This window comes from Onychomys torridus, chromosome 5, assembly GCF_903995425.1.
Source record: "Onychomys torridus chromosome 5, mOncTor1.1, whole genome shotgun sequence".
NCBI lineage: Eukaryota > Metazoa > Chordata > Mammalia > Rodentia > Cricetidae > Onychomys > Onychomys torridus.
Genome location: NC_050447.1, coordinates 75,874,622 through 75,889,076, shown reverse-complemented (window position 1 = coordinate 75,889,076; position 14,455 = coordinate 75,874,622). Strand labels below are relative to the sequence as shown.

Below are 14,455 nucleotides of genomic sequence, written 5' to 3'. Positions count from 1 at the left end.
CTCTTCTTGTGGGATTCCTAACAATCTCATCAGGGCTGTCCCTAAGGACTTGGCTGGTTCGTGGGAACCTATGCCTCATACTGGATTGCCTTGCCCAGGCTTAATAAAAGGGGAGGTGCTTAGTCTTACTGCAACTTGATATGCCATGCTTTGGTGATACCCAGGAGAGGGCTGCCCTTTTCTGAATAGAAACAGAGGAGGAGTGAAATTGTGGTGGGGGGTGGAGGGAACTGGGGAGGTGGAGAGGAGGAGAGGAGGGAGGGGAAAATGTAGTCAGGATGTCAAATAAATAATATAATTGAAAAATTTTAAAAATGAGCCAGGCTGTGGTGGTGCACACCTTTAATCCCAGCACTCGGGAGGCAGAGGCAGGTGGATCTCTGTGAGTTCGAGGCCAGCCTGGTCTACAGAGCGAGTTACAGGACAGGCTCCAAAGCTACACAGCAAAACCCTGTCTCGAAAAACAAAACAAAACAAAATTAAAAAATGATTAATTCTAGTCTTATCAATTCACAGAGAGGAAATAAATACAAGCCTACCTAGAAAACCATGGGCTAAGCATTTTCTTTAAATTATTTCAATCCTGGATCTCCTTATGTGTGTGTGCCTACAACACAAATACTCTTAGAACCTGGGCTAGCCATGGCATATGTTTTGTCTTAATTTTTGCTCCCCAAAAATGGGAATAAATGCAAATAAACAAACCATTTTTTGAGCAAGTCCAATTTGAGAGTTGAGAAATTACTAGCAACTGATTATCAGTCTAGGATAAATGATCACATGCAATAAGTAAGGGTGGAATTAAAGAAATCAAAGCAATATTTGTGCTACTTAATCTAAGATGTCTCTTGTTTTTTGTTTGTTTGTTTGTTTTCTCATAAAAGAACTAAAGTCTGGGAAAATAATGCTGGACAGTAATGTTTGGACTTTTACAGGTCCAAGGAGAAATTAGTAAAATGTAGTGCGTAAGTTAACTCAAATAAAAGTGCAATGAGCCATAGTTAAACCAATTAACGAGACAAATTTTGCTGTGAATATAACTGGGTTGCTCAAAATTGAAACCAAATCTGATATTTTAAATCTGTGCTCCATATTCAACAGAACAAAAGACTCAGTAACATATAAAAATGCATGCTTGTCAGCGATGGGTCCTCTGAATCACATTTCACATTTACTATGCTGTCAATAATGTACAGAAGTCTTAGGAATATTGTGACTGTCCTCTATGTTTTGGTTATGCTATTTTGAAAAACCATCTAATCTTCTTGCAGCATCAATATGCACCAGTTTAAAGTGAGCTTGTTTAACACATCCACCTGTAGGTACAACACAGAGCAGGTGAGCTAGCAAGACCCAAAGCTGGAAGTCACACATGTTCAAATTTAGTTTCCAAACTTACCACTGGGCTGGAAACCCTAAGTACTTAGCCTAATTATCCTGGCTTCCTCTGCTGCAGATATACTCTTAAATATAATATCTGTAAACTCTCCAGCATGCCTGCTACCTGGTTGAGAAATTTCTCAATCAAAATGGAAATACCAAGAATAGAATCAGATTTCTACATGTGGGTATGCTTTCACTGAAAATATTGCTTTAAAAAAAAAGTCAGAACATGTAGCTTTGCATCATTACAAAGTGGTTAACATTATGCATGTTTGTAGCTGGTCTTCAAAGCCTTCATTTACAGGAGGATGGAGTATTCAAGGCTACCCTGAGTTACAGAGTAAGTCCCTGTTTCAAATAACAAACCCAGAGAAAACCATCATACACTGATAAGGGTCATCAACTTTTGCCGGCTATCATCAGACCTTCTTGCTTTAGTACTGGAAAGTCTCCTGTCCCAGAACACTCTTTTGTTCCAGAAAAACCTACACACAATTTATTCATCCAGAAACTAATCATTATTTACCAGCCAGATAATATCATATCAATAGGTATTTATTGGCAATGGAGATAAAGGGTACATGGTCTTTGCCTTTAACGTGCCTGCAGAGAATATGAAAAAATGAACAAAGACCTGCAAGTCTTACTCTAATGGTAATGTATCAGGATGGTAGTCAATAAACATGATCTTGAAGTGCTATGAAGATGGTTGATCAGTATCTTTTGTTAAATTGCTTTGAGCAGTCTTCATTTCAGAGGTCACTAAACAGATTTGAATGACTTCTGATATGCATGTGATCTGTACAAAATCTTAGCAAAATATACATATAACCACTGATCCTTGATTTACAGTGGCTTTACTCACTCTGAATATAAAAATCATTTAAAATCTGCTTTGAAAAGTGCTAACTGCCTCGTTGCCTTTTCGATATTTGAAATTAATTTCCCAAAGAAAATGGCCGGCACAGCACGTTCAGCTGAGAACAAAACTAAGGTTCTCATCAACAACATTGTTCTAACTGCAGCACCGCCATGGTTACTCCAAAGTTAGCCCATTTAAAACATTTCCCAACATTGTCATGGAAAATGTTGCATTCTATCTTTACTCCTTCAGTAGCATTTAACATGCCTTTAGCATGGCATATATGCTGCAGCAGAGATATAAGGAGACATAGTCTATATTCTATAGTAGCAAGACACCAAAGAACACCACCTGGAGGGAGACATCTTTTCATAGTCTCTGAATGATGGAGGCTGCCACTCCACTTGCATGCAGGGACCCTGTTCATGTTCTTCACGGCTGTGTTTGAAGCACCTTGGACACACATGATGTGCACAATGGTTCAGCAAATGACAGTCACTTACAGAGTGACATCTCAAGAGTCTTCTGTATTAAATCCTTTACAGCTATGCTCCCTGAGATAGGCACTCTTGATTACCAATTTGGTTGGATCTGGAACCAACTAACAGATATACCTCTGGGCTGGTGAGGAAGGGTTTTTTCCAGGAATAGTTAACAGAGGGGTGACAACCCTTCTCTAGAATGTGCAGGACAGGATGACACTAAAATCACTGATGCCTGCTTGTCTTTGGGTTTCCTGGTGAGGTACAGATCCCATTGTTACTTCTACTGTTACCATCAAACCCAAGCTTCTTGGGCCTTCCATCATAAATAAAGAGCAGCTGCTTTCCAGGAATTTTCCAGGCCTTCAGAATCACCCTGCTACTGGGGCATTATGTTTTGTGGCATACCAGCAACTGGACCCAGTCATTTTGGCATTTAGACAGCTATAGCTGAACTACTGAGAGCTACATTGTGTAAGCCAATCTAATTTATCCCTTTTATAATATAAATCCATTCTATCCATTCTGTTCTTCTGGAGAAACCTAACTAATGCCCTCTGCTTTCCCAGAACCAGGAGGTATTCATCGAACTGATTCCTTCTTAAGTCAGCTCAGTGTCACTAATTTATACAAGTGTTTGGTGGAAGTATGTCCATCCATCATTTCAAGGACCTGCAATCTGCTCCCCAGTGTCGTATATCTTTCACACTGCTCATTTTCTGTAAAACTCCTGAGATTGTACCATCTCCTTTACCATTGAAAAAAAAAAAAACAGTAAATATTTTTGACACCAGCAAACTATGAATCTTAAGTTTCTAAGTCAATTAGAGCATAAGGCTAAAGCCACATACATGTTCCAATCATAGGAAGGTCAGGTAATGTCGTCTTCAGCCTACATTAGTAACTTTGAGTGATGACCTTTCAGCCACTGGATAGGAATGTTTTAAGAATGTGCATGTGATTACTGGAACACATTCCTGCTATGGAAAACATACCTCATGCCATAGTTTCTGCAGAATAGGGACTGAAACTATCCATTCAAGGCTTCAGCACCTACATTGTCATGTATTTAAAACCCTATAGAGAATTATAAATCTATGTTATGATGTGGCCTTATAGACTATGGAGGTTCTTAGTCATTTTAAGCATTTGACAAATGAATATATTGAAATCTCCTTTTCTGAGCACAATGGTTTTGCACTTTGGTCTGTCCAACTATGCCTATATGTTATATGCTCATATACAACACATATGAACACACACACACACACACTCACACACACACACACACACAATGCATACATGATCTATACACTTGACAAAATTTATAACTCAGTGGGTATAGGTAACAAGTGCTTTTAAAAATTAAAAATCATGTTTATTAATTATTCTTTTACCTTTGAAGTTTACTGCACCAACTGCAGTTGAAGCCAATCTGAGAGGATACACAAGGACCACAACCATTGAACTGGAGGCATGCTAAGAAACAGGAGAGAATAGATTCAAGATTAATTGACAGCATGGAGGAAAGAGAAACTACTTATCCAAACTAAATATTACTACCCATCCCTATGCACACTCAGGGTCAGGATACTTACGCTTGACATGCCCAATTAGAATTGCATACTGAATACAATAATTATAAGCCAATTTATTGAACAGATCAGATTGTCAGACTTGTTATTTTTTCCCCCACTTTACTATCTTAAATTAACTTACTGGGGAGTGGGGTCATCTCCACTGCTGAAATGTTGGTAATTTTTGACATTTGTAGTTCTACTCGGTGATATTCATAAATTGTTCTTCTTCGAACATCTATAAAAATAACAAGTGAAAGAAAACCAGTGTTGAACATTTCTCTACTTTTAAACAAGATCATTTTAATAATAGACACAGAAGTACTACCCATTCCTTAAAAAAAGCCACTTCAGCCTTAACGTGGGAGACACTGTATCATCTTATCATTGGGATTTCATGTATCAAATCCTTCAAAATATGGAAATCTATTAAAGAGCCTCTAAGGTGTGTGTGTGTGTGTGTGTGTGTGTGTGTGTGTGTGTGTGTGTGTGTTGCAGTTAGTTGGAGGCCTGCTAACTGAGGAAAATAACTTAAATCTCAAACTGCACTTTCCACATCAACAATAAAAACCATTTCTGGTTATATATGTACAGGATACAGGAGTTTAATTTTGTAACTATCAGTCTCCCCACAGGATCAGCTTTAACTCAGAGCTGCCATAGGTGGGAGAGTAGATAAGTTTGTGTCCACTATGTCACCCACTGGAAAGCTCGTTATGTTAATGAGACTGGAAAATTTAAGATGAAATTTAAAATCACCAATCAAATTAATTTATTTTTTGTATAATTAAAAGAAGCATATATATTCTCCTCAATCATTTATAACTGAGGACAGATAACCTTACCCTGTTATTTGAAAAAAAAAATGATTTCTTGATATGCTTCTGTGAGGTAAGGAGTCAGCATCTTCTTTAGTCTCTAAATTTTGGAGAAAAGATAATGATTGCTCCCTCTTTCCCTTCACCTAAGTTGAATGAGTTCCTAACATATTTCTTTCACATGTGTTTTTCCCCAATTTAGTTCCTAGATGTCAAAAGAATAAGGGCTTATAATACAATTATTAGGATGAAGGTTCTCATGTCTTCACAGCAATGTTTGGAAAGTGCCCATCATTTTAGCTGATTTCTACCACATCAGCACATTTTTCATATCATATTAAACTTTGAAAACTTTCAGGTAGTAGCAATGAGTGGGAAGCCCTCTAGGAAGTTAGATATTAATAAGGTATATGGAGTGGAGGGAAGGAGAAACCATTTTCTATGCTGGTTCTATTGCCTGCCTACTGCCCCAACTATTGGGAGGAGATGAATTTAACAAGACTATAATTAATAAAAATCATTTTGTTTGGTGACCCACCAGTCAATGACAGTTTCCAAATGCTTGCTTCTGTCATAATTCAGACAACTCTGTTAAAAACAAATCATTAGGAATTTATTCACTGGTGGGCCCTGCCAAGCGTAGAAGCTTTCATATGATTCCAGAAATGTATTTTGCTCATATGTCTTCAAGGAAACATTCCATAATGTTAAAATAAATGTTTATTACTTCAATTACTTTTATATAACTTTAAAAAATTTAAGATTGACTATAATACTCATCAGTTAAGGATTATTAAAAATTAGAAAATAAAATAAAATAAACCTTCCCAGAGTAACAACTGGAGAAAATCTGTGAATCAGATATCATGGTGCTATGACTCAGTGTGCAGATGTTGAACTGTTGGTTTGATGAAGTCTCATCATCATCAGGGTAGGTGAAAGGACTCTGGCCAGCAAAAGCACGGCAGGCATAGCTCTGGCAGGCCTTACCTTTGTCTCCCATTCTCTGTGCCTTGCTAAAATCATTAGACTACATTCTTAAAGCTAGCCACCAAGGTGGCTATTTCCGTATTTGGCCACTTCCTCCTACTGAGGCTGACTACCAAGGTCCAGCTATTGAAGTATTGAAGTCCAGTGATCAAAAGCCCCTGTTGGCTCACCTAATTAATATGTCCAATTAAAATTAACCACCTCATCCTAACATGGGGTTTCTTCTTTTTCCTTTATAAATTGTCATTTTCCTATGTGCTACATCTGTGTCCTCTCTATGCAAGGCAGTCCTTAGTTCTCTTCTGGGGACAAATATCCCTTCCTCTTCTCCCTTGTTCCCTTCCCCTTCTCCCTCATCCTCTATCTCATGTCTTTGTCTCTCAGTCTCTGCCTCCTGTACCTTTGGTGCAACTAAATCTCCTTTGTGCTAATAACTTGCTGATACAGATCCTTTCAGTAGGGACAGTGTGGTCATACAGAAAAACCTCTAGGAATCCTAACCCTCTCCACATCCACCCTCAGTGGATTAACTGAATTCTGCTTTGCTTTCCTGCCTTGAAAGCAAATATTCACAAGAGAAGGAAATGGTAATTTCCTCCATTACCTTATCCTTACATTTACTAAGTATCTTAGTTCATTGAATGGTTGAACACAAGTTCTGCTATCACAGTGTTATTTGTGCTGCCCATGCTTAATGACTGGTTCCAAATGATTATATCTTATTTGTTTTCTAATCCAAATTGACCCCAGCCCTGGCTACTTAGTGCTCTTTAAAGCAAACAGTAGGTCATGAACATCACAAGATTCATTCTCAGCATGAAGGCTCAGGGAAAGTAAACAAAAAGTTAAGGAAAACCAGGACACTATTACAGCAGCTACAAGCTTCCCACACAAAGATGTAGTAACAGACTTAGCTAGTGGGAGCTGCAAAAGGAAGCATATAGAAAAGCATTCTGATGTGTCACTGCAAACTTTTTTTCCCCTAATTCTGTTGTGATTCCATGAAACATTAGTCAAATGTTGGATAAAGGAGAATAAATCTGGCTGACCAGGAAGTGTGTTCATCTAGACCTCATATACCTCTTTCTCATTCCCTCTCTACTTCGCAAGTTTCAGGACATTGCTCAAGTGAAGGAGTCACATGTCAGAAGTTACTTTCCCATGTGTAAAGGAAATCAGACCTATGGGGGGAAACACTCCCCCCTTCTTTCCTCACCCAGGGATCCTCAAACAGGCTTCAATCCCTCACCCTGTTTAGGAATCCTCTGCCCAGAGACTTATAATCAAGGCTGTGAGAGGACAGAGTGGGGTCCTCACAGCCCTTAGACTAACACAGCTCTCCAGACCCTAGGGAAGCACACATCTTTGCTCCCAAGAATTAGAGGAAGATCGTGTCATGCACATTCGAAATGTCATTAAATCAAATGCCATGTTATTAAATCTTATGCCATTAATTATATTTTTTTCTTTCAGAGAAAAGAAAAGAGAAATGATGGGTTCATTAAATGGAAATTAGTGGAATGGAGTAATGGGTTTTTTCACCTTTAGAATCAAGTGTTCAACAAGACAAGCACGGACAAAACAGCAGACAGGATAAGGGATCAATCATTTAGATGTCTGGCCTACACCCTAGCAGTACAAACTGTACTGAAAAGGAAGTTTTCAATATCAAAATTCAGTTGGGAGAATTGACATGCCAGCATGTTTATATGGCTGGTGACCAGAACTAGTTAAAAATCCAATTCTCCCTATGTAGTAGGAAAGTGTAAAGAAAACAAAATTTTTCCAATGTACATTTTTGGCTTCTTTGTCAAAAAATTATATGTTCATAGGTGTATGGATTAATGTCAGGGTCTTCAATTCGATTCTATTGGTCCACATGTCAGTTTTTATGCCAGCAGCTGAGGAGTCCCAAACTGGATCAGGCCCTCTGGATAAGTGAGACAGTTGATTAGCTTGAATTGTTTAGGAGTCACCCAGGAAGTAGGACCTGGACCTGTTCTTAGTGCATGAGTTGGCTGTTTGGAACCTGGGGCTTATGCGGGGACACTTTGCTCAGCCTGGGAGGAGGGGACTGGACCTGCCTGTACTGAATCTACCAGGTTGAGCTGAATCCCCAGGGGAGTCTTTGCTCTGGAGGAGATGGAAATGGGGGTGGGCTGGGGGGAAGAGGGGGAGGGACGGTGAGAGGGGGGAGGACAGGGGAATCCATGGCTGATATGTAAAATTAAATTAAATTATGAAATAAAAATAAAATACTAAAATAAAGAAAACAAAATTTGTTATGTAACTGATAAGGGAAAGAATTGTTAAAGTGAAAGTATGAATTTGAGGCAAATACAAAACAGAAAAGTAAAACCAATATTGTATCAAATCATGATAGTTAAAGTAATTAAGTATTAAAGATAATTTAAAAATACCCCTCACTTCTAACTGGTTAGCAATTTATGTCCATGCTGTATGGAGTAAGGAAGTTACAGAGAAGGGTCTTCAAAGATGAGCTCTTCATTCCCTGGTTGCATAATACAAAAGCATTTTGTGCTGACTCTCACTTGCTTAGATCAATTAATCCTGTTCCAATGGGACCGCTAGAAAGTGTGCATTGACCAAATGAATGTTCAAATTCATAGCACGTTAACCTCATGTGAAAGTCCTCTCTGACTTTTAAAATTTTATATTACAAACAACATAAAACAGCTGCTTTGAATAAATAAAAACAATTTAAATAAGTAAAAACTTGTTTTCTTGGCATTTGTGGGCTCAGATGAAAAGTCAATGCATTCATAAAAAAATTAAATGAAATAACTTAACTACAGTTCCTGAAGGAGAACTTTCTTGTTCATAGCATCCCCACGAAAGTTCTCAAATGTGTTAAATTTTTATGAATCTGTGGTTCTAACATCCAAAGTATTCTTAGTTCATTCTCTCTCTCTCTCTCTCTCTCTCTCTCTCTCTCTCTCTCTCTCTCTCTCTGCCTCTCTCTTGCTCTCTCTCTCCAGCAGGCTGGGAAATGGGTTAGTGCATGAGCACTTGCTGAATTCATAAAGGATGAGTTTGAATCCCCACCAGTCAGCAAAAGGCTAGGTACTGATGCTTGACAGCCTTTGTGGTGTGTGTGTGTGTGTGTGTGTGTGTGTGTGTGTGTGTGTGTGTGTGTGTGATGTGCAGACAGGCAAATCCCCTGAGCTCCTGACCAACCAGCCTATAGGAAACACTAAGCTTCTGATTCAGTGTAGATTATCTTTCAAGGTAATACAGCAGAGAGCAAAGGAAGAATACCCACAAAGTCCTGTCCTTTCCAGGTCTCTGTGCACACATGGATTTACCACCACAATACCCTCTTCTACCACAGACACAGACACACGTACACATACACACACAGTTACATGGACACAGACACACATTCTCTCACAAACACATACACATAGACAGACACACAGACACGCTCTCTTTAACACTCACATATGCACATACATACACTCTTTCTCTCTCTCTCTCTCTTACACATACACAGACACACACACCACTATCTACACACATTTTAAAAACTCAAGTCAAAATCAACTAAATAAAGTATGCTAATAATGCATGAATTAAAATGAAATATCATTTTGCACAATGCTCCTTAATAAGATGGTATGTTATAAAGGAGCATGATTCTTTATTTATCCTTTCATTGAGCCTTTGGTGAGCTAGTTCAGACTTGAAAATCAAAGCAGCAAATGGAATAGTGCTGCAAAGGGCAGCAGTTTTACATCCTGCAAAATGAATAATTCTGAAGGGCTTTGCACTCAGAGAGAATGGAGATCAGCTTGTGCCATTCCCTGGAGATTTATAGACTGATTTGGCCTAAATGAACGACAGGAGAGACGACTCTGAAAAGAGAAACTAGGCTCTTCTGGAAGCACTGGAAATAGGTTCTATGAAATAATCTAGAAGAAAAAGTTTACATGATGATTTGTGCTTTCATGGTTTTAATTTCATATTAAAAGTTACAGTTGTTAAATTACAATAACTATACTCTACCACAAAATAAAAATTATAAATTACTATTATTATAATGGTTATATTTCAAAAGTTACTTTTTTTTTTTTTTTTTTTTTGGTTTTTCGAGACAGGGTTTCTCTGTGTAACTTTGTGCCATTTCCTGGAACTCACTTGGTAGACCAGGCTAGCCTCAAACTCACAAAGATCCACTTGGTTCTACCTACCAAGTGCTGGGATTAAAGGTGTGTGCCACCACTGCCCAACAAAAGTTACTATTTAAAAAGTACACTTATGCTTGAAATTCATTATTAATAATATTTAACTAAGTTATGTTAAAAGCACTTGACAATCAACATTTTTACTTAAATATAGGTGTGTACAAGGTCTACTGTTGCCTTGTTTAGTCTGCCAGCCAAAGGTCACATGCTGTTCTTGAACTTAAAATTAGTTAAATGTAATTTAAAATTTAGTGTCTAAGGTTAAGCAGTCATAATAGACTTTGCCACATTTAGCTAGCAACCTTATGTTCAAGTGTAGACCTGATGAACAAGACAGGCAAGATTTTTTTTGGACAGTGTGCTGTTCTCTTGAGAATTAAAGACACAGCTATTTTTAATATTAAATAAACAAAACTTGGCTTATGTTTACTAGATTTTTTATTCTCACTCTAAGTAGTTTCAATTGACTTCTGGGAAAAATTCTCATGTCTGCAAACTTGTGAAAACCTTGCACATATGGCAAAATATGTACAAATGGCTTCCAGAGTTCAAATACAAGCTAGAAACTCTTAAGACATTTTGCTATACAAATTAATTGAAGTTCTTTTTTCTGAACATGGCAGAGTGTCTTTATAGAGATGTGACATATAATAGCTAACAAAGCAAAGGTCAACAAATTTGACAAAGGAATTGATGTTGAGGAGGGTGTGATATTACAAAACATCACTGGTGAGAAGCATAGATTGAAATATCCTAAGGGATTTGGAAACTGTCTCTCTCATGACTTGTACTAGAATTCTTTCAGTCAGGTCAGCAGCTACACAGGCAAGCTCGTCTTGCTAAAAACGTTATTTGTGTGCGTTCAAATAAATTTCTGGTTACTAAGTGACACAGTTTTAAGTTCCTTTGTTTTTGTTTTGTTTTCCAAAGACCCATACAGCATTCTAATTTTTCTAGTTTTTTTTTTTTTTTTTTTTTTTGAGAAAATGCCTTTCTTGTTAAGCTTGGAGGGTGTAGAAATAGTGAGGCTAGAAGAAGAAAGTCGGCAGCCAGAAGTTACAATTGAATTTCAAAATACTAAATTGGAGGAGAGAGAAGCAAACAAATGTCATTAACAAATGTTAATATGAGAAGCAACATTTACGACCAGTCACTAGAGAGTTAATATAACTATGAAAGGAAAGTAATTGTCCATTACTCGGTATAATAATCCATTATTCTCAAAATATACCCAGTGAGAAAAGCAGTAACTGAAACAAAGGATTCATATTCTACACAGGGATTGTTCCCAATAGCGAGACTTCTTAACATAATTTTGTAAGGGACTTAAATATTTATCTGCATTCTCATAGCACAAGTAATGGCAAATAATGTTAATGTGTCTCTAGAATTGTCTCATTTCCTGGGGTTGGGAAGTTGATGGAGGAATCATACTTTGTATTAAACAAACCTTGGGTTATTGTTTTCTGACATTAAAAAGTATGTATTTCTTCTCTTTCAATTAATCATTAAATGGAACTATGTGATACACTGGTGCACCCTGTAATATCAGAACATATTCTTAAAGAGATTAACATTTTCCTGTTCCTAGAATGATTTTAAAGTAGAACTCATCAATTCCAACTGTCTTCCTTCAACGTGGACTCGTGTAGCATAGAAGGGGAGCATTAGAGATTCCCATTTCTTCTTGGCTATTTTCCCCTCTGGAATGAATAATAAGGTCAACAAGAGCTGTGGATGCCATTGAAGGCATGCAACTGCCTAAGAACTGATCAGCTCTAGTCCTGGGTCATTTTTGTGCAGTGAGTACTGAGTCCAAGGAGCATACATAATCTGCTCTCAAGAGTCACACGTATTTATTTTTTATGATCAGTTTATTTAATGCAATTTATATTTTGGAGAATTCTTTCCCCTAAAATTATCCCTTCACAGCATGGTTACACTTCCTAAATAACATTTTAGGACCCTTCTAAGCACAACTGTATGATTAGGGAAAAAAAATAAAACATAATATCGCACAAGAAAAGATTTTCATAGAACATAAAAATTATTTTGTATTTTTGTGGGTTTGTTCTCTAAAGTGCCTTCTTAGCAAGCAGCACATAAACAGTCTTCCATGGATGGAAAGAAACAAAATAACCAAAGCCAGTGTTCCCTGTTTCCTTGCTGAATAACTGACTTGTGTCATGCCCGATTTAACTCCCCTGAAAGGAAGAATGTGGGAACACTCCTTCTCAAACAGAGGCCAACCGTGACTCTCCAGGGCTCTGCCTCTTATTCAAGAGTTCTGTCAGGAAGCCTTTATGTGGCCTTACACACACTAATGGATCTTTGCTTTGTTCTCAGTACAATTAATTTTCTGAAAAATCTGCCTTGATTTAAAAATTCCCTTGAACATTACCTATTATGGTCTCTGAGATAACAAGGAGAAACCCAATGGAGGGTGTACATGTTCTTCACTGGGTAGAATCGTCACATATAATAAATGCCATCCTATGCCAAGAGAATCCTTGAGTGTTAGCACACTCTTTCTTTGGAGAGTCTAGTTTCCACTTCATTTACTCCTTGCAATTGAGAGGTGACATAATTAAACAGAATCATCTCAAGTATGTATGTGATAAAATAAAGTTGCCACTAATGAAATAAAGGAAGAACTTGAAAACGGGTAAGTACATGATCTACTCTCTAAATGTATTTTATTATTACTCCTTGCTTTAAATAAATATATTTAAAGGAGCAAACAAACACTCTCAGGATTAGTGCCCTGAAGGATTTGTCAGGATTATTTTGGCAGGAGAGGAGGTTTAAAAGTCAAAATGCACTAAGGACAGGTCCCGGTCCCAGAGCCTGGGTGCCTCCCAAATAGTTCAAGGTATTCAACTGTCTCACTTATCCAGAGGACCTGATCCAGCTGGGGGCTCCACAGCCTTTGGTTCATAATTCATGTGCTTCCATTCGTCTGGCCACTTGTCCCTGTGCATTTCCAATCTTGGTCTTAACAAAGTGGGGGGGGGGCTGGGGGGAAGGTGGGGGGGGGTATGGGAGGAAGGAGGACAGGGGAACCCATGGCTGATGTGTAGGGTTAAAGCACAAATATAATAAATAATAACAACAACAACAACAACAAAAAGTCAAAATGCAGCCAGGCAGTGGTGGCACATGTCTTTAATCCCTGAGCACTAGGGAGACAGTGGCAGGGAGATCTCTTTGAGTTTAAGGCCAGCCTGGTCTACAAGAGAGAGTTTGCAGGACAGCCAGAATTGTTGTACAGCAAAACCTTGTCTTGAAAAAATGCTTAGAAGGTGGTCAGAACAGCAGAAAACACAGCCAGCTTGTTAGCTTTCTCCTTCCTCTTCCTTGCTTAAATGCTAGGATGAATGCAGGGTCTCTGCACATGCTAAAACACATACTCTAGGTCTAAGTACATCCCCCAGCAACATGTTAATCTGCAAAGCTAAGGAACAACTGTGCAAATAATGAGTGTTCTCTTACTCTACAAAATATAAATGACATTAGCAAAAATAATGTAAATGAAAAGGAGAGATGTGACTTCTCTGGGAGGTACAGGTTCATCTCCATTTTTCTTTGCTTAAATTCCCTGGTTTGATCAAATGTATTAACTATAAAATGGCACAAACCTTCTTTTTTCCTCATAAAATTATTTAAAATAAATAATTAAACAAACATGAAACATTGTAGGGCTGTCAACTAGATAATTTGTCACTGTTTTACATCCATGTTCCTGCTGTTGTTAGGGAGCCCTCTCTGCCAAAGAGGCCAAACCCAGCCACACTCAAATGTCCTTGGATTGGCCTTGTCTTTTCTCTTTCCCTAAGCTTATTAATTCAGGGGAAATGGGGATAAGCAAATCCAACAAGAGTTATTAACATCTTGGTCTCAACAATTCACACTCTTACAATCCCTCCTTTTTCTCAACAATTGGACTCCTGGAGCTACATCTGGGGCCTGGCAGAGGATCTCTGCATCCACTTCCATCAGTTTTTGGATGAGAGTTCTAGCATGACAGTTAGGGTGTTTGGCCATCTGATCACCAGACTAGGTCAGTTCAGGCTTCCTCTGCCTGTACTGAATCTACCAGGTTGAGCTGAATCCCCAGGGTAGTCTTTGTCCTGGAGGA

At 38.2% G+C, this 14,455-nt stretch overlaps 1 protein-coding gene across 5 annotated transcripts in view; it reads right to left on the bottom strand.

The window, feature by feature from the left end:
• Positions 1-14,455, bottom strand: part of Plxdc2 (plexin domain containing 2) — a 410,802-nt gene that overhangs the window by 90,772 nt on the left and 305,575 nt on the right. For all 5 annotated transcript variants that reach the window (XM_036187497.1, XM_036187498.1, XM_036187496.1 and 2 more), the window contains 2 exons: positions 4,447-4,542; positions 4,125-4,206 (listed from right to left, as the gene is read on the bottom strand). In XM_036187497.1, coding sequence (XP_036043390.1) covers positions 4,125-4,206; positions 4,447-4,542 — 178 coding nt within the window. The remainder of the gene's footprint in view (positions 1-4,124; positions 4,207-4,446; positions 4,543-14,455) is intronic.